This window comes from Onychomys torridus, chromosome 4 (genome assembly GCF_903995425.1).
Source record: "Onychomys torridus chromosome 4, mOncTor1.1, whole genome shotgun sequence".
NCBI classification, from domain to species: domain Eukaryota; kingdom Metazoa; phylum Chordata; class Mammalia; order Rodentia; family Cricetidae; genus Onychomys; species Onychomys torridus.
The window spans coordinates 134,084,432-134,104,090 of record NC_050446.1 but is presented as its reverse complement, the minus strand read 5'-3'; the positions used below and the strand labels follow the sequence as shown (position 1 = coordinate 134,104,090).

Sequence of the window (19,659 nt, the reverse complement as noted above, 5' to 3'; positions counted from 1 at the left end):
AGGGAGGGAGGAAGGGAAAGAGGGAGGGAGGGAGGCGGGGGGGAAGGAAGCAAAAGCAAGATGCTTGGAGCTGGGGTGGATCCTCTCCCCACTGCCCCTGCCCTCTGCTGTCTATATAGAACCTTTCCCTTGCTAGCCAAGACCCTGTGGCTTGCACTCCATCCTCCTCTAAGGTAGTAGTACCTTTACAAGGACACTGGTGTGGACGTTCCATCCTCTTGGTAGGACACCTGTGTGTCTCCCATCCTTTGCCACCTCATCACAGCACAGCCTGGAGCACACTATTCACACAAACCACTCTCGGGCTGGCAGCCTCACTTGGAGTCCTGTGTCCAGGCTTACCCGCACTGTGCCCTTTCCTATACCACCCTGGCCTGTGAACTCCTCCTTTGGGGCCATGCCCTCCTCTGCCCTCTTCCCTGCTCCTCTGAGACACGGGTGCTAGCTTGTCACTGCTCCTTTATGTGACACATTCATCCAGCAAACTAGAGTGTCTATGCAATGCCAACGCTGAGGACACAGCTCACAGCTCCTCCTTCAGGGCTCCTGAGGTCTCCATGGACAAGACAGGCATTAAAATCCAGCAGATCAAAGGGAACCTGTCTTCAAACATTATAACCCCCAAAGCCCCATGTATATAACCTTATAAATGAAGGAATTTTAGAAACCCAGGCTTGAATAGCGGCCACCAAGGGGCTGGGAGAGGGTGGTAGTGTGTGGGAAAGGGCTGGTGAGGCTGCTTGTTGCGGTCTCCACTGGGGCCATAGCCCATCCCAGTCTGTGAGGGTGAAGATGTGGATGATGAGGTGGCAGAGGATGAGAGACACACAGGTCCTACCAAGAGGATGGAACGTCCACACCAGTGTCCTTGTCGAGGTACTACCTTAGAGGAGCATGGAGTGCAAGCCACAGGGTCTTTGCACTATCTGATACAACTCCATGAAGAGGATTATAAGCAAGCCTGTCTCTGCCCTGCACCACGGCACTTCCCTTGAGCCAGCCTGACCAATGGCACAGCTGGGAGGAAGTATCCTTACAGTGACTCTCACGTGAGTCCCCAGCTGCTGGGATGGGCGCTGGTTTTATTTTCTGCTAAGTGTACTGAGTTGCAGACACCACTTTGATGGCAGATGTCCTCTGAAAGACACAGCAGTCCCTGTTTTCAACCCTTTCAATCTCCAAATTGCCCAGCTCTTGGTAGACACAGATTGCAGAGCTGGCCACAGCAGCCCCATTAGCACAGCTGTGTCTGTTTCATTCCTGCTTGTCTCCTGGCTGGCATTAGCCAAAGTCCCCATCCCTCTCTTAGCGTGATGCTAAAAGCAGCTTCTAATATGCCCTACATCACGAATGTCCCCTGCCGCTTCCTATTGCTCTCCTGTCCAGAACACAGGCTGCTTTTCAAAAGACAACTAAGGACCAGTGTTATCCGAGGCTATGTTCCTGTATAGCTAGGGTCGCCAGTTCTCTCTCACTGTATTTGAGTCCCTGCCACCTGGACACATCCATTAATCCAATATCACATGATTAAGTTCTGGTACTCATGACTCACTCCACTCTGTTCTGTATTTTGTGTCACCTAGGATTCAGTTCGGCCCCAAGCAGTGGGAACTATAAAACAGCAATCACTTAAGCAAGGAGCGTTTAATTCTTCTTTCCGAGTCTCTAGGTAGTGCAGGGATGAAGTGAGGAAGGAGAGGAACTCATGAGGGTCAAAGAGTCTCCCCCATCCATCTTGTAGCCATTGGAACCTATGCATGGGATGGCTGCCCCAGCTCCAACCATCAGTCACCCACTCCATGCAGGAAAAGAAGACAGGGACTAGACAGATTGTCTCCACCCTGCAAAGGTACGTCCTAGAAGTGGCCTTCCTTGGACCATAATGTAGTCACATGTCTGTATCTGGCTGGAGAATGGGGAATGTCACTGCCAGAATGGATGGCCCCTGCAGGCAGGATTCTGGGTTCTTTCCCTGAGCAAGAAGAGACAGCCTATGCTGGTGTATTTGGAGGTATCTGGCCTCCTGCAGCACCTGAATCTTAGTTCTAGTGTGCTTGATGAAGAAAAGCCTGAGGGCTTTTGAGCTAAGCCTCCAGAATTCTAATCACTTCTTTATGGTTGAGAGACCATGGCCAGGCTGGTTTGTGGACAGTGGTATAGAGAATAGATCTAATCTCACAAATATCCCCCACCCAGTGCTGCCCTGGAACCTGGATAGCTGGCTGGGTCATCCTTGAAGGCCACCGCCAGTCTTCACAGGGACATAAATGATGTCTCCCTGCTCAATAAAGAAAGTTTGCTGAGGGTGTTTGCTTGCATATTGTGCACGTTTTCTTACATAGTTGCTCATCTGTGTCTCAGATAGGCTCTAACGCTGCAGCCCAGGCTAGCTGGAAGTCCTGCTCCCACAGTCCTCCCACCCAGGGCTGGGATTGCAGGTGTGCTCCCCACTGTGCCTGGTAGGAAAAGGGAAGCTTTCCAAAGGCAAGGTCTTCTGCCTGCCACAATCCTAAAGGCCAACAGAGCACATGACTGAGCTGGGAGTTCAACAACCCAGGCTGCTACTGTGTGAGCAAATAAATTAATTAATTTAATTTAATGAAGCACAGAATGAATTTTTAACTTCAGTGACTGCAGCTCACTTTGGATTAGCAAGTCATTTGGAAGCCAAGGTTCATAATAAAAGTGTATTTCCCTGAAAATATTTACCACTGTTGTCTTATTTTTTTTTATTATGTGTTTTAATTTTATACATCAGCGATGGGTTCCCCTGTCCTACCCCCTCCTGCCCCCACCCCTACCTTCCCCCAGCCCCTCCTCTCCATTCCCATGTCCTCCAGGACCAAGACACCCCTGGGGATTCATTTAAACCTGGTGGATTCAGTACAGGCAGGTCCTGTCCCTTCCTTCCAGGCTGAGCATGTGTCCCTGTGTAAGCCCAAGGTTCCAAACAGCCAGCTCATACACTAAGGACAGGTCCTGGTCCCACAGCCTGGGTGCCTCCCAAACAGATCAAGCTATTCAATTGTCTCACTTATCCAGAGGGCCTGATCTAGCTGGAGGCTCCACAGCCATTGGTTCATAATTCATGTGCTTTCTTTCGATTGGCTATTTGGCCCTGTGCTTTTTGCAATCTTGGATTCAACAATTCATGCTCTTGCAGTCCCTCCTCTTTCTCGACAGTTGGACACCTGGAGCTCCACTTGGGGCCTGGCTGAGGATCTCTGCATCCACTTCCATCAGTTATTGGATGAGAGTTCCAAGACGACTGTTAGGATGTTTAGTCATCTGATCACCAGACTAGGTCAGATCAGGCTTTCTCTCAACCATTGCCAGCAGTCTAAAGAGGATATACCATTGTGGGTTTCTGGGGACCTCTCGAGCACTCTGCCTATTCCTGTTCTCCTGTGGTCTTCATTTATCATGGTCTGTTATTCCTTGTTCTCCCTTTCTGTTCTTGATCCGGCTGGGATCTCCTGCTCCCCTAAGCTTTCTTTCCCTCAAATCTTGCCCTTCATTACTCCCACTGTCATCCAGGTTGTTCATGTAGACCTCATCCATTTCTCTGTCATGGGGTGATCCCTGGGTCTTTCCTAGGATCCCGTTTTCTAGGTAGCCTTCCTGGAGTTGTGTAGCAGTCTAGTCATCTTTGTTTTACATCTAATATCCTCCTATGAGTCAGTACATACCATGCTTGTCCTTCTGAGTCTGGGTTACCTCACTCAGGATGATTTTTTTCTAGATCCATCCATTTGCTTGCAAACCTCATGATGTCATTGTTTTTCTCTGCTGAGTAGTACTCCATTGTGTATATGTACCATATTTTCTTTATCCATTCTTCAGTTGAAGGGCATCTAGGTTGTTTCCAGGTTCTGGCTATTACAAACAATGCTGATATGAACATAGCTGAGCAAATGCCCTTGTGGTATGATTGAACATTCCTTGGGTATATGCCCAAGAGTGTTGTCTTATTTTACACTCCATTGCCACCAGGAAGAACCTGCTTCTTGGGTTAGAGAGATGGCTCAGAGGTTAAAAGCACTGCTCACTCTTCCAAAGGCCCTGAGTTCAATTCCCAGCAACCACATGGTGGCTCACAACCTTCTGTAATGACATCTGGTGCCCTCTTCTGGCTTGCAGGGATATGTGCAGACAGAACACTGTATACATAATAAATAAATAAATCTAAAAACAAAACAAAACAAAAACAAAAACAAAAAACCCTGCTTCTTTCAGGAGGAGACAGAAATACACCGGATGTGAAAATTTTTCAACAAAACCACCTGGCACTGGCATCTCCCATGTAAACCACCTCAAGGATGTGAACAGATGTGTGGCCCTGCAGAGGAAGAGGACAGTATCCAACTGGCATCTAGACAGGGGGCATGTCATACTTTTGAAATTTCCATGAAGACACAAACAGGGCTGGATGTCAGAACCCCAAGGTCTGTGGCCTGGGAAAATGACCATGAGTTGGTGGCATGGAGCACATGGGGACTTATCTAACAAATATCTAAAAGGGTTGGCAAGATCAGTATTAACAAATGTCTAATTAAGTATCTACACAATGTAATGCTTGGCTCTCCTTGTTAATTGCTGAATCTGCACTCATGAATATCACATGAGTATTTTATTAGTTTTGGAAACAATGTGCTGGAGAGCATCTTACAAGGCATGGATTTGCAAATGTGTACCACAAGACCAAGGGAAAGTGAGGTGAGCTACCACCAGAGCACACTTACTGAAAACCTCTCAGGAGCATCTGGTTGTGTGCTCCTAGCACAAGGCATGAGGCAGCATAATGTGTTTGCTGTGAGCTGGGAATTCCACGAATGCTTAATGGAAGGTGCCAAGCTTGGGTTCTTCAGAAGAGCCTGGAAGCCAGTGTTGCATATTAGGACTTGCTGACCCTGAAGGTGTCTGTTGTAGCTATAAACCTTTGCTGTCAGAGCCCGGGGCAGCCTAGTGCTGCAAGTGTGGCTGAGTGTCAATAACACTTTATTTATAAGAACAGACAAGGGACCAGATTCTCCGATGGTGGTCATTTTCTTTCTTTTGGCTTATCTCTAGAAAGCTCTGACAACCATTTACCAACCCTAGTGTGGTATTTTGAATGTAAGTGGCTCTCATAATCCCATAACCCCATAATCTCACAGGGAGTGGCACTATTAGGAGGTATGGCTTTGTTGGAGGAAGTGTGTCATTGTGGGTGCAGGCTTTGAGGTTTCCTATGCTCAGGGTACCACCCAGTGTGTCAGTTGATTTCCTATTGCCTGCAAGATGTAGCAGCCTCAGCTCCAGCACCACCTCTGTCTGCACGCCACCATGACAATAACGGGACTATACCTCTGAAACTATAAGTGAGCCCCCTCAATTAAATGTTTTCTTTATAAGAGTTGCCATGGTCGTAGTGTATTTTCACAGTACTAAAAACCCAAACTAAAACACCTAGCCAACAACTCAGACTCAAAAGTATTTTTTTTTAACAAAATGATTTTGTGTGTACATGCCTGATTTGCATGCATGTATACACATGCCATGGTACACATGTTTAGGTCAGAAGACAACTTTGATGAGTCAATACTTACTACCTACTCAGACTTTAAAAAGAGCACATGCCCTTGTGAATACATTTTAAAATAATGTTCCTACCCTACCCCACCCTGTCCCACCCCACCCCACTTCTACCGTACAATTTACATGAACACTAAGTGGACAACACAATCCTGTAAAAGGTGGTGGTTTTGTGTAAACAGAAATCTAATCAGAACATATTCCTATCTCCATATCTTTACTGTACTGATATGAGGAAGTTAAATTGTGGTATGTCTCAGATTTTCAAAGCACGTTCTGTTTATATGATTTTAAGCTTAATTATTTTTCTCAGAATGGCATAGCTGGGTTAGCTAATCAAAGCGTGGAAAGGGACTGTTATCTTCTTAGAAATCACAGAAAGCTCTTATTACATCTACTCTAGGAAACACTTTCCCATTTATTAGCTATCTCTACTTAAAATGAAGCAGAGTGACAATTACAGAAATGTAAATAATCTTTTATAAGCCCATTTTCATTTTCTCTCAGAATTACCCACTGCTCACCAAACAGCCAGGTGATCCATAGGTTGTATTTTTCACTCACCATCAGAGCTGGGTCACCAACAGAAGCGAAGAATACATGATTCGATTTAAGTCTTTATAAATATGGTTTGTCACATTTTCTGAAAAGTGTACAGCCCATCATTCTGCTTTGCTTCAAGACAGAGTTTTGATTCACAGCTGATCCTCATCTATAACCATGTCTTAGTTCGTTCTCTCCTGTCACTGTGAAGAAACACTGACAAGAGCAGCTTAAAGGAGAAGGGTTTATTCTGTTCCCAGTTCAAGGGTACAGCCCAGCATGACGGGAAGTCAAGGTGACAGGCGTCTGAAGTTGAGGTCACATGACATGCACAATCAGGAAGCAGAGAGTGATGAGAGCTGATGCTCAGCTCCATATCTCCACTTCTATAGTCCAGGATCCCAGATAAGGAATGATGCCACCCACAGTGGACATCACTTCCCAAATCCCCCACTGCCATGCCAGAGGTACATCTCCCAGATGTTTCCCAAGTGATTGTCAAGTTTGCAACACTAACCACTGTGGACTAGAAAGTCCTTAAGAATAAAGGACAAAAGGAGAGGTCCATGAGGGGAGACTATTTCCCCAGATCATGCCCACCTTTTATGAAGGAACTCTTGATGCAGAACACATTGCTTCAGATAGAGTAGATTTTGAACTCAAGTAATCCAACAACTCAGGAGAGAGGTCCTGCTCCAAGAGGGTCAGTGAGCTGAGGGTCTCAGCTCCTCCATACTCTCCCTCCTCTCTGTAGACATGTGGCTGGTAGCCAGTGTCGCCCTCCAGCATATCAACTTTGTGGAGCTTCTGTGGAGAAAGCCCAGGAAGGAGACATTCATTGTTACAGGCTCCCAGACAGTCCTCTAGGCTGGATTTGAGGAAAGTCTCTGAACTGGGGGTGGGGGGGGGGAGGCCTCAGCCCTACAGCCTCTGCTGTGGTGGCCAAGCTGAAGTGGGAGATACTTCCTTCTTTATTACTGTTGCAGCTATGATGGTGACCATCCCAGGTACTGAGAGGGGCTCTCCCAAGGACTTATTACCCATTCTTGCTCTCTGGTGAACTCATCCTTGGCACAGTCCTCAACCTCCCATACCTGGACACTTCCTACTTATAACCCACCTGTATCTTTACTTGGGCTAGTGTCCTCTCTTTTTTGTGCTTATCATGTTTCTTGTTTGGGGACCTTTCCTAACTCACAAATGTCCTTCACTTCTGCCTACCCTTCACTATCTCCTAGAAAGGGTGGTCTCCACTCACTGTGCCCTTAAACATCATCCTGTCCACTCCCACCACATCCTGATTTCCCACATGCATGTATAAGCCACAATGTCACCCACTCCCTAACAAAGGTAAAGGGTGATTACCTTTCAGTCTAGGACATTCCTTGCCATCACATCCAGAGCCAAAATCTCCACTTCACCTTCCCTGGGCCACTCCACAGGGCCAGACACACAGCTTCACACTAAACATCCCTGAGAGTGCCTCCTCTTGCCCTCCAACTACCTTCTCCATTGGAGTTCCTCAAGGTCATATCACAGAGGCTGACACATGACAATGGGGATGAACCCAGCCCAATAGCTGTTGAAATGAAGTTTTGTTGCAATGTAACCAAGTCTCCAAGTCAATACAGTGGCAGAGAGATGATGTTGGGCTTTCCCCACAAGTCCTAAAGTATTTCCTGGCTGGATCTTTACAGGAAGTTAGTCAGTAGACAGACCATATCAAATGGTGTTAGAAGCTACCCAGACACATTTACCTCTTAGGTACCTACTTTCCTGAACTCCATATTTTCATGAACACTGTTGATCAGCTCACAATACAACTAAAAGTTAACTAAAATGTACATTGAGTAATAGCAAGTGGGCGAGGCATTGTTGGGAAGGCTGTGTAAAGCCCTAAGCATATGAAGCTCTTGCATGTCTCACACCATGACATCCCCCACAGTGTAACTGTGTACAGAATCCTTGCATTGTTCACTGTCCCCACCCCCACTCTTCCACACACATGGTTCTGTCCCCTCTTCTCCATTGCCTTGGCCACTGCCTGGGCCCCTTTCTTCCTCCAGTCACTACAACAGAGAATGCTAGGAGTCAATTAAATCAACTCCTGTTCACACTGGGACCTCATTTTCTGTTTCCCAGACATACACAGTGGCTGAGCATAACCCATGGATGACAGGCATCAGGAACAGTCACCTGGCCACAGAGCCTCCCATGACCCTCTCTTCTGGTCACGTGTCTTGGGTTCCTCCTGGTGGTAGGATCACACATGGATCAGAGTTCCTGGGCTCTTCATTGGAAATTTCCTTTTGACGCAACCCAACTGTGATGTGAGCAAGAAGCGTGGATCTTTGTGTTGTCACTCTGTCGGGAGTCAAGCTGCTCTGACTCTTTCTCCCACTCTCCACATATTCCAGCCTCTCTCCAACCCTCAGACTCTTGTCCATGCTCTGAAGAGGACCAGACATATTTTCTAGGCCTCTGGACTAATTGGATTCTGTCCCCCAAGCTCCTCAATAGCAGTTCTTTGCCTCTAAATCCCAAGTAAGTCAGCTCTCCTACCTGACCAGACCTATCTTCCTTCCCCATCTTTAAGACTCTCTGCACAGGCCCACCCTTCCTGCCTAGGGTTTCAGCTTCATTGAGCCACTGGCTCCCTCTCCTCCTGGCCTCTGCTGCTTCTTCTCCATAAATGAGCATCCCTGCTGCCAACTTCCTGTCTAGAAGCTCCAGGTCAGTGTTCAGGGCCCAGACCTCCCTCTGGCAGCATTGCCTGGCTTTTTTCCCCCAAGTCACTTAATAAATGCATAATGAGTAGGTGGGCAGGTAGACAGATAGATAGAGCTATGGACGACGGATGGATAATAGAGAGGTGAAGGGAAAGAGAGAAGATGAAGGGACAGACAGATGGAGAAATGTGTATACACATGTATTATATATTATATATGCATAGAGGGATGGATGGAGAGAGGGATGGAGGGATGGATGGATGGATGGATGAAGGGACGGATGGAGGGAGGGAGGGACAATGGATGGATGGAGGGATGGATGGGTGGGTGGAGGAAGGGAGGAATGGATAGATGGGTGGATGAATGGAGAGATGGATGAGTGTAGGGATGGAGGGATGGGTGGATGGCTGGCTGCCTGGGTGGAGGGACGAATGAATGGATGGTTACATCTACAGGTGGGTGTAGGGATGGAGGAATGGCTGGTTGGCTGGCTGGCTGGCTGGCTGGCTGGATGGATGGATGGATGGGTGGAGGGAGGGAGGGATGGATGAATAGATGGGTGGAGGGAGGGAGAGACAGATGAATGGGTGGGTGGAGGGAGGGATGGAGGGATGGATGGATGGAGAGAGGGAGGGATGGATGAATGAGGAGAAATCAAAGAGAAAGGGATATCAAAGAGATGGAGGAATGGAAGGTTGCAAGAGCAGCTCCAACCCATTACTGGTGTCTAGGATGGTTCTATCTGAAGTGGGCCACTTCAGTCAGTTACAGTGGGAATGGATCTAGTGGGACTCCCTAACCTGCCATTATCTAAAGGGACTTCTGACACCTTGTATAGAGGATGAAAGCAGTTGGAACACGAGGCCCAGAGCACAACATGGGAGGTGTAGGGTGGGGCCTGGAAAGGGAAGCCCATGCACGTGTTCTCCTAACAGCAACCATCACTCCCAGCTGGCAGCCACCTGCTCTCTAGTTCCCTGTCTCATGGGAGCCTGGTTCCTCCATAGAGCAGAAACCCAGCTTCCTCTGTATGTCCACAGACAGGAGTGGATCCCACACACCAGCTGGGCCTCTTATCTGAGGGCTATGGCCACCACCCTGTTGCCATCCACTCCATGCCCGTGTGTGTGGTAGAGAAAAAAGGAAGCTCTCCTGGCTGAGAGGCGAATGCCCAAACCTGGCCCAGATTTTAGGAGTCCAGTCACGGTCCTTTGGGCAAAGCTAAATAGATAATTCATGACAAACCTGGTATGGGCAGAGCAAAACTGAATCAGCAGTGGGGGCTGCGCCTCAAGAATTCAACTTCAAACCCCCAAGGCTGGCAGCCAAGCAGCAGGGTTCTGCACCCTGATTCAGCAATTCCAGAGTCCCCTAAGATCAATAATTCATCACAAACCACAAACTAAGTCTGAAGGCTCGAGAGGGAAAGAACTGCTCTTCTCATCTGGGTTTGGATTGTTTTTTTCTTTTCTTTTTTTCTCACACCATGGAACTCAGGGCTTGAGTTGTACTGCACAAAGCGGCTTGTCTGGCTGACACAGGGAGGAGGGAGCTTCTCTACTAGAACGCAGCCTTCTCCTGCTAGATACATGGGGACCTGTGGCCCTGTCCATGGTGCCTACTTGGCTCCAGCCACGTGTGTGCACACGTGAAAAGGGGCATCAGATGTCATGGTCACCAGGAGATGTATGTGGTAGGTGCACAGTTTCATTTGTGTACAGCATCTCTGGTAACGTGGTTGAACTGGCCAACCATCCTTCATGGTTAGGAAACACAGGCTTTACTGATATTCCTCAGTCACCAGGTGGGCTGGTTTAGACTCTGTATATTCTAGCCCCAGATCAATTCCTCATGTCTCTGCCACAAGGAGGAGGCAGTGATCTATGCCCAGACATGGCTCTGCCTTCATAGGTCAATAATGTGAGAGAGGTGTGGCCTGTGGCAAGCCTCAGCTCTACCACGTGGATGAGTCAGTGGCCTGTGTCCAGCCCCTGCTGCCTTCATAGCTCTGACACACGGAATCGCTCCCCTGGGCCTTGGTTTTCAGGCTCACCTTTCTCCTAGAGTTTTTGTGGAAGATCATTCATTCGTCACTGATTCTTCTCCTTGCACTTGACGTGTACCAAAGTGAAGTTGGGGCTATTGGACTGTGATTGGATCCTGAAGACTCTGCCTTCACCAGTGGGAAGTGAGGTAATAACGGAAGGCCGGGTCTGGTTGGAGGAAGTGGGTCCCTGGTGGGGGTGTGTCATTGCAGGCTCTCTCGTGCCCTGGCCGCTCCCTGTGATTCTGCACTGCTTCATGGCAGCCTGCAGTTGGGCACCTCTGCTGTGCCACGTGTCCCCACTGCCATGATGTTTAAACCACAGGCTCACAGCAGGGGGACGGCTAACACTGCAGAAGCCTCTGAAAAGGACAAAATAAGCCCCTCCCTTTCGGGTTTGTGTTTTCTGTCAGGTGTTTTGCCAGAGATGGAAATCTGGCCCTCTGTGAGGATGTAAGGTTTCCTTAGAGAAGTTCGAGTCTGGAAAGAGAGGGAGCAAGGGACCGAGGGAGGGAGGAAGAGAGGAGAGAGATAAATCATGGCTCCTCAAGGATATTCCTCTCAGTGATCAGGGCCTGAGAAAGGGTCTTGCAGCCCAGATTTGGACACAAAGTGTCCCTATCAAGGCAGGTGGATCTGCCTTGTGGTGTACTCCAGCAGCCACCAGGCATCAGCCACACTGCAGAACTCACAGGCCAGAGTCTATACAGCTACAGAGATGTAGTATCTGTCTGGGAATAGTGGTGAAATGCAGAGAAGCCAAGGCTGGGAGACCCTGGCAGAGGCTCTACGTCTAGACACGGTCCAGGCTCACTTCCTCAGGTCATAGCGCCCTGCAACCCTGCCTCTTGTCCACTCTGGACAAGATGCCAGGGGCATCGTGAGGGTTCACAAGAAAGATCCTATAAACTAAGCTTGGAGGCTCTTAGCAGGCACCCCAGGCCCACAACACCATGGGGCTTCACAAGGCAGGGTCCCAGTACCTCAGCTTAGAGGCTCTGACGGTGTTTGCAATAAACTCCGTGGTTTAAGCCACCAGATTATAACACCGTGTTAAGATGCCTTTGCTGACCCTTACAGTGGTTTAGGACAGAGCATCTCCAGTCGACCTTGGAACAAGGTCGGAAAGAAGAGAGGGTGACAGCCAGTACGAGGGCACAACGAGAACCTACCTGACTCCATGTCTCCACCACCCTTCCTTCCAGAAGTTTCTGGGGGCATCTGGGCACCAAGCGATCCAGACAGACCTGCAAAATAAACCGGAAGGAAGCCTCTAGCCTGAGGAGCACTTACCACATAGCTTCCTGAGACAGTATTCCCCGTCCTCAGCACAGGTTCAACACTGAGGAAGAATCAGGCCAAAGACAAGGGGCTCACACTTCCCTCTGTGTGCTGAGAGAAGGGAGGGCCTGCAAGTGGCATCGCTGGATCTTCTACACCTGGGTAGAAACACGTCCACAGGGAAAGTGGCTGGAGTCCATCCATTAGCGGCATTAAGGTCTCTTCCACAAACCCCATTTCTTGGGGACCTTTGTGTGTTACCCCAATCCCTGCTTATAATTGTCCCCCTTAGCTTTGCTCCTGACCAGTCCAGGTCATTCTCTGAGGTGGGCACATGGGTGTTCACTGTGGTAACACATATCTCTGACCTGTAAGGGCTGTCCAAAGAGGAAGTGTGCAGTGGGAGGGAACAAATTGAACATGCACCCGGTGGTTCTCCGGCTCAACCACATGCCAGGTCCTGTATGGAGGCCAGCCAGGGGCCAGGGGGCTGGCTGTCAAGCAACTTTACTCAGTTTATATCATGCATGTGCTAGGCTAGTACCTGAGACAGAAACATGAAGAGTCGGGAAGACCTCTAATGACACAGAGAAACGTGAGGCGGGGGATGGACCACAGGGCAGTATTTCTAGGTAGGAGAGCAGTGAAGGCCCCAAGTCAGGAGGGAGGTTGACGGGTCCTCAAGTAGGTGGGGAAAGAGATCCCCGCAAGTGGCACTGGGGAGGGGAAGAACAAGGCAGAGGCCAGGAGATGGGAGACGTCACAGGGTGATGACAAGCTGCATGGACTGTAAATGGAAACGGCGTGCTGAGCCAGGCCCATAACTGTGGCACATCATGGCTAAGCTACCTTATCTTGAGCTTAGAGATACCCAACCCAAATGACTCACATAGAGATGATAATGTCAAAGCCAATTTTACATCTCCTTGATGACACATATATGCATTTGTATGCACACACAGATGTATACACAAAACCTGGACATACCTGTCTCAATACATACATACTTACACATGAGCACATGTAGCGACTAGTAGTGTGCTCACCACACCAAGGTAGATTGAAGTAAATGTGTTCAACCACAGAGACAAAGCATGGACCACCACCACAGTCCTGGGCACAATGCCTGCCTGTCCCAGGTTGGGAGCACTTGTTAGGTATGTCACCCTTGCTTATTGCCCCCAGTTTAGCTCCCTGCGCTTCTCTGAGGAGACTCCTTCAGACTCAAGCTCTGGGGATGGAGGGAGGGGCTCGGAGGCATAAGCCCTTGCAAAGTGAGCAAGCAGTGAGAGTTCAAATCTCCAGAACCTGTGTGAATCCTTTGTGGGAATGGCAGTCTGTCTACACTTCCTGCCTCAGAGGTCAGAGACAGGGCATCCCTGGAGCAAGCTGACTAGTGAGAATAGCCACACCAGTGAGCTCTGGGTTGACTGAAAGACCCGGCCTTAAAAGAGTAAGGCAGAAAAGGGATGATTCTGGACATCAAGAGATGTCCACAGGCATGTGCACACCAGAGCACATGCATGCATGCATACACACGCGCGCATACACACACACACACACACACACACACACACACACACACACACTCAAAGGAGGGGAGGACACAGGCTTTGTATAACATAGCACCTCGGGTTATCACACGTCTTTTCTAATCCTGGTCAGAACACATTCTCCCTAAAGAAGATTCATGTTGGTTTTGTCTTGAGTCACTTAACACCACACTACAGGAGACTCCTCAGCAGCCAGGACAGCATCATCTCCTGACTCTGGTCTTAGCCACTGGCCTTGGGCCATGTCCCTAGGTCTTGTGACTGCCCAACAGTACTCCAGCAAAAGAAATTTATTCTCCTTTTAGGTGTTTACAGATTATTTCAGCTGTGTTTTCTAACGTTACCTTTGCAATATAACAGAAGGTGGTCCTCATCGTTTTGAACCCCTTCTGGGATGCCATACCAATTGGCTTTTATGAAACTTAAATTAAGCTTTTTGTCCCATGTCTTATGAATCAAAGAGAATTTTCTCAGGGTGACCAAGGCTGATTAAACACTCATGATATTTGGGATGATTCCAGGAACATATCAAACATTTCTTGATGCTTCAAAAGGCAATTTCCAATGAGAGAAGACTTAGATATTAGGACGTGGACTTCTGCAACTTGGCTGCAGCACCCATGTTTCTGTGGTATCTGGTTTCATCAGAATCACTATTTGAATCCATCACTCTGGTTAATAAGTGTGAGTTATGCTAATACACCATCACAGAAAGGCTTTAAAGCAGCCACTCCTCTGTCTTATTTAGAATGGACGCTTGGTAGGATTTTAGTGGAAAAGAAGATGATCTCTCCCATCCACCCCATCCCCAGAAGCTCAGCATCTCAAAACACCTGTCAGGGTAAAGGCAAGCACAGATGCACATCTTCTGGGATCAAGCATGCAGCAGCTCAGCAGCCAAAATGAATCTTCAATGACTGATGCCTGTGTGCCCTCCTGGCCTTAGAAACCTGTGTTTTAACTACTTGTTTTGTGTATGTGAATGGAGACTACTGTACATATATGTCTCTGGTTCCTACTTGTCTGTGCATGCATGTGTGGAGGCTTGAACTTAATGTCAATTGTTTGGGGCTATTATACATTTTTAATTATTTATTTATTATGATTTATTTGTGTGCACATGCCTTTGTGTGACTATTTTCCTGTCTATTCCACAAAGTGTGTGGAGGTCAGAGGACAGCTTGCAGGAGCTGATTCTCTCCTGCCACTTACCTTGGGTTCCTGGGATGTAACTGCGGTCATTAGGTTTGGATGGCAATCACTTTTACCTGCTGAGCCATGTTACTGGCCACCAGTCTTTATTTTTTGATACAAGGTCCCTCAGTAAATTTTAAACTCGTCAGTTTGACTGGGATGCCTGGCCAGTGAGCTTCTGGGAGTACCTGTCACCACCACCCCCTGCCCTGCCACACACACACACACACACACACACACACACACACACACACACACACACTTCAAGCTTGCCTGGGCACCTTATAGACTAAGTCATCGCCCTCATCCTGCTTCAACTTCTAGTTCATGCTCCATGTTCTACCCTAGGTATTCTGGGTGTTGACTGTATTTTGAACCCACTCTTTTCTCCTAAACCACCTCTTTTAGTAGTTTTGAATAAGGTAATGTTCATGGCATCATGCACAGCTGTACTTACCGGTGTGGAAGATCGGTTTCTCATGCCTCTTGGCTCAAAGAACATGCTATGACCCTTGAATTTAAGAAATGAAATTTAAGAATGAAAATTTATTGATTTCATATAAATCAGAGACAGTTGTAAATGCAAGACTATGAGTCCACACAGGGACACTCATTGCAGAGTCCATACAGGGACACTCACAGCAGAGAGTCCACACATTGACTGTGGTGGGTATTATGTTGCCTGAAATATTGTGTGTACCCCCAAATAATCTTATCTGGGGTCAGAGAGCAGACAGCCACTAGAACAAAGCCAAAAATGGTGGCTAGAAAATGGGTCAGAGCAAGCCAGAGCAGAAGCTGGGTGGTGGTGGTGCACGCCTTTAATCCCAGCACTTGGGAGGCAGAGCCAGGTGGATCTCTATGTGTTCAAGGACACTTTAGAAACTGCTAAGCATGGTGACTCACGCCTTTAATCCCAGAAAAGGTATATAAGGCGTGAGGACCAGGAACTAAGTGAGTAAAGCATGTAGTTAGTTGGTTAAGCATTCAGGCTTTGGAGCAACACAGTTCAGCTGAGATTCATGTGGAGGAGGACTCAGAAGCTTCCAGCCTGAGGAAACAGGATCACCTGAGGAACTACCAAGGTGAGATAGCCGTGGCTTGTTCTGCTTCTCTGATTTTCCAGCATTCACCCCAATAACCTGCCTTGGGTTTGATTTTATTAATAAGAACTTTTAAGTTTCCTACTACAATGGACACTCACTGCAGAGTACACAGGGACACTCACTGCAGAGTCCACACAGGGACACTCACTGCAGAGTCCACACAGGGACACTCACTGCAGAGAGTCCACACAGGGACACTCACTGCAGAGAGTCCACACAGGGACACTCACTGCAGAGTCCACACAGGGACACTCACTGCAGAGAGCCCACACAGGGACACTCACTGCAGAGTCCACACAGGGACACTCACTGCAGAGTCCACACAGGACACTCACTGCAGAGTCCACACAGGGACACTCACTGCAGAGAGTCCACACAGGGACACTCACTGCAGAGAGTCCACACAGGGACACTCACTGCAGAGAGTCCACACAGGGACACTCACTGCAGAGTCCACACAGGGACACTCACTGCAGAGAGTCCACACAGGGACACTCACTGCAGAGTCCACACAGGGACACTCACTGCAGAGAGTCCACACAGGGACACTCACTGCAGAGAGTCCACACAGGGACACTCACTGCAGAGAGTCCACACAGGGACACTCACTGCAGAGAGTCCACACAGGGACACTCACTGCAGAGAGTCCACACTGGGACACTCATGTGGACTCTTGCAGGAGAGAGTCCTCACACAGGGTTACACTGCTGTGTAGCAATGGGCATGAGACTGTCAGACTAAGCCTTGTGTTCTCAGATACCCAGTGAGGCACAGTGCGTCACGGCCAGGACCTCAGCATGTGTATGGACACTTACTCAATCCCTAGAATGCAGGGCTGGCCATGGAACATGAAGGGCTTGGTGCACAAAGAAATGGCCAAGGCCCTTTTGTAAAAAAAATAAATACATCAAGTGTGGTGCTGGTGGTGGTGGAGGAGGAGGAGGAAGCAGATCACCAAACTCTTCAAGGGCCTCCAAATGTGGGTCCTACACAGGCCCTGCGCTGGGCCACCGAACAAGTTCCTTGTCTGTAAAGCCAGTATTGCAGGACTCCAGGAGCATGCCTTCAATGTCCGGACCCTTACTAGTGGATTCATGCCATCTCTTCTGTACAAAGAACATCTTTTTGCTCAGCTGCAGCCTAGGCAACAGTAAGGTCCTGCACACAATGTGAGTTCCATCTTAGAAGGTTTCCTCATGTATAGAGGCCTTGGCTCTTCACACCTTGAATACCTCTCCCTCATATGCCAAGGAACTAAACTTTTATTAAAATAGTAACTTATTAAACTTGTGAGGTCCAAGTGAGAGGGGTCCCAGACTCATCTTGAGAGAGCACAAGTTCCTCCTTGGCTCTGATATGGGCTGTGGTCATATGAGGTCTTCTCTGAGGCACCTGGGAGAGTCCACAGGTACCCTCACTTTATAGCTTCTTTTGACTTTCAAAGTATTCCATAAAAAGCACTTTGCCAAGCAAGGCTGTAATTCTAGAGTTGGCACATGGGGTAAATACAGACATTGTGTGGAATGGGAACCAGGGTTCTACTAACAGGCAGTGTGGGCTCACTCACATGATTCTAATCTTAGGGACTGAGCTCTGGACTGTGCTCTGGTGCCTTCAGATGGACAGAAGAAAATGTTTCTGTTTGTGGAAGGTCTGAAATGTGTCATGCTTGGTAAGGACTATCAAACGACTCATATGTGTATGAGAGAGAAAGAATATCACAGCTAAGTGGGACCCTCGTGCCTCTGCATTCCCAGCATATGGAGTTACAAGTGGCCAACATGTTTGTTTGTTTTATTCAGAGTCTGGAGCTTGACCTCAGGTCCTCAGCTTGTACAGTTTACCAGTTGAAATATCCCCCAATCCCTCAAACAACAGCCACCAACACAGATAGAAAAATGTTGGAATACACTGCTTTCAGAAGACACTCCACCTCTGCATTTTCACTCTGTACATGTTTGGTATGAATGCATTATCAATCTTCCCAAAGTGTCCTCTCTCTCAGAGGAACTATCTGCCCATCACTGGTGAGGTGACTACAGCCAGGAGCAACTTTCCTTAACACTGGAGTCCTCAGAGCACAGGACACTTGGTCTGTCCATGGCAGGATCTCACCAAGGTCCTGGGAGAAATGCTGATTTTCTCCAAGATAATCATTTCTTCCCAACAGGGAGCCAACTAGCCCTGTGACCCTGCAAAGCTCCCCTTGCTCAGACCCTCAGAGGCAAGGACAGAAGGATGGGAGGGGAAGTGAACAGAGAAGACCAGAAGTACAAGGGAGCCTGATGGAGTGAGACAAGGGGTCCAGAGCTCCTATGCTGACACAGGTCCCTAAAATGTGAGTGAGCACACAGGATAGGTCTAGGAGGGATGGTGACAAATGGATGGTTTAGATTCAAGAGATCTGATAGCAGGTGATGTTTGCATAAGATCTCTGTGGCAGTTTGAATGAAAATGGCCCCCATGGGCTCATAGGGAATGGCACTATTAGGACGTGTGGCCTTGTTGGAAGAAGCTTTGAGGTTTCAGATGCTCAAGCCAGGCCCAGTGTGTCTCTCTCTACCTGCAGCCTAAGGATGATGCAGAACTCTCAGCAACTTTTCCAGCACCCTGGCTGTGTGCTGCCATAACCCGTAATAGGCTAAACCTCTGAACCTGTAAGTCAGACCCAAACCCATTAAATGCTTTTCTTTAAAAGTTGCCATGGTCATGGTGTCTCTTCACAGTAATAAAAACCTAACTAAGATAATCTCTGTATTTTAATTTAGACTTTCCCATCAATAATAAAGCAAAATTTCAAAGGGTGGGCTGGAGAAATACCTTAGTCGACAAAATGCCTTCTGCGCAAGCATGAGGACCTGAGTTCAATTCCTAGCATTTACATTAATTACAAAGCTGGAAGTAGTGGTGTCTGTCTGACTTCTAACCTTGGGGTGGTGGAAAGCAGAGGATTCCTGAGGCTTGCCATCCAGCTGGTTTGGTCTAATTGAGGCTCTGGTCCCACTGAGAGACCCTGACTCAAAAAACAAACAAACATAGGAGATGGATCCTAAGGAAAGACACTGGAGGTTGACCTCTAGCCTCCAACCACAGTGTATACATGTGCACCCTCAAGCACATAAGCACATATCACTCACAAACACACACACACACACACACACACACACACACACACACACACACACTCACTCCATAAAGGAAATGCAGCTGTCAGTGGATCCTGACACTAGCTTGAAGATAGCTCCTTTGCCACAGAGTTCAAAGCATCGCACTAGCAACCGTTCCAAGTGGCTCCTTAGCTCTGAAAAAGTGTGAGCAGAGGCTGATTGATCATCTAACTGTCATCATAAATGTCCTTAGTGTATGCAGGACCCAAGGAAGGAAGCCCAGAGACACCAAAAACTTGAGGCCAAAAGGCCTCAATTTTCTCCCCTGTAAAGTAGGGATCAGCACTGTGGTGGTTTAAATGAAAATGTACTCCGTAGATTTCAGCTAGTGCTGCTGTTTGGGGAGGTTATGGCACCTTTAAGAAGGAGCTTTTCAGGGGGAAGTGTGTCACTGGGGGTGGGCTTTGAGAGTTTATACCTTCACCCTACTTCGAAATGTCTCTCTGCTTCCTGTGTGTGATCAAGATG

The 19,659-nt window shown here is 48.1% G+C and overlaps 1 protein-coding gene across 1 annotated transcript in view; it reads right to left on the bottom strand.

The window, feature by feature from the left end:
• Window positions 1-6,068: 6,068 nt before the first annotated feature.
• Cdh26 (cadherin 26) overlaps window positions 6,069-19,659 on the bottom strand; it is a 50,575-nt gene continuing 36,984 nt past the window's right edge. Inside the window, exons 14-16 of the mRNA XM_036184337.1 lie at window positions 15,376-15,429; window positions 12,063-12,137; window positions 6,069-6,924 (exon numbers count right to left, since the gene is read on the bottom strand). Coding sequence (XP_036040230.1) covers window positions 6,721-6,924; window positions 12,063-12,137; window positions 15,376-15,429 — 333 coding nt within the window. The 3' untranslated portion in view covers window positions 6,069-6,720. The remainder of the gene's footprint in view (window positions 6,925-12,062; window positions 12,138-15,375; window positions 15,430-19,659) is intronic.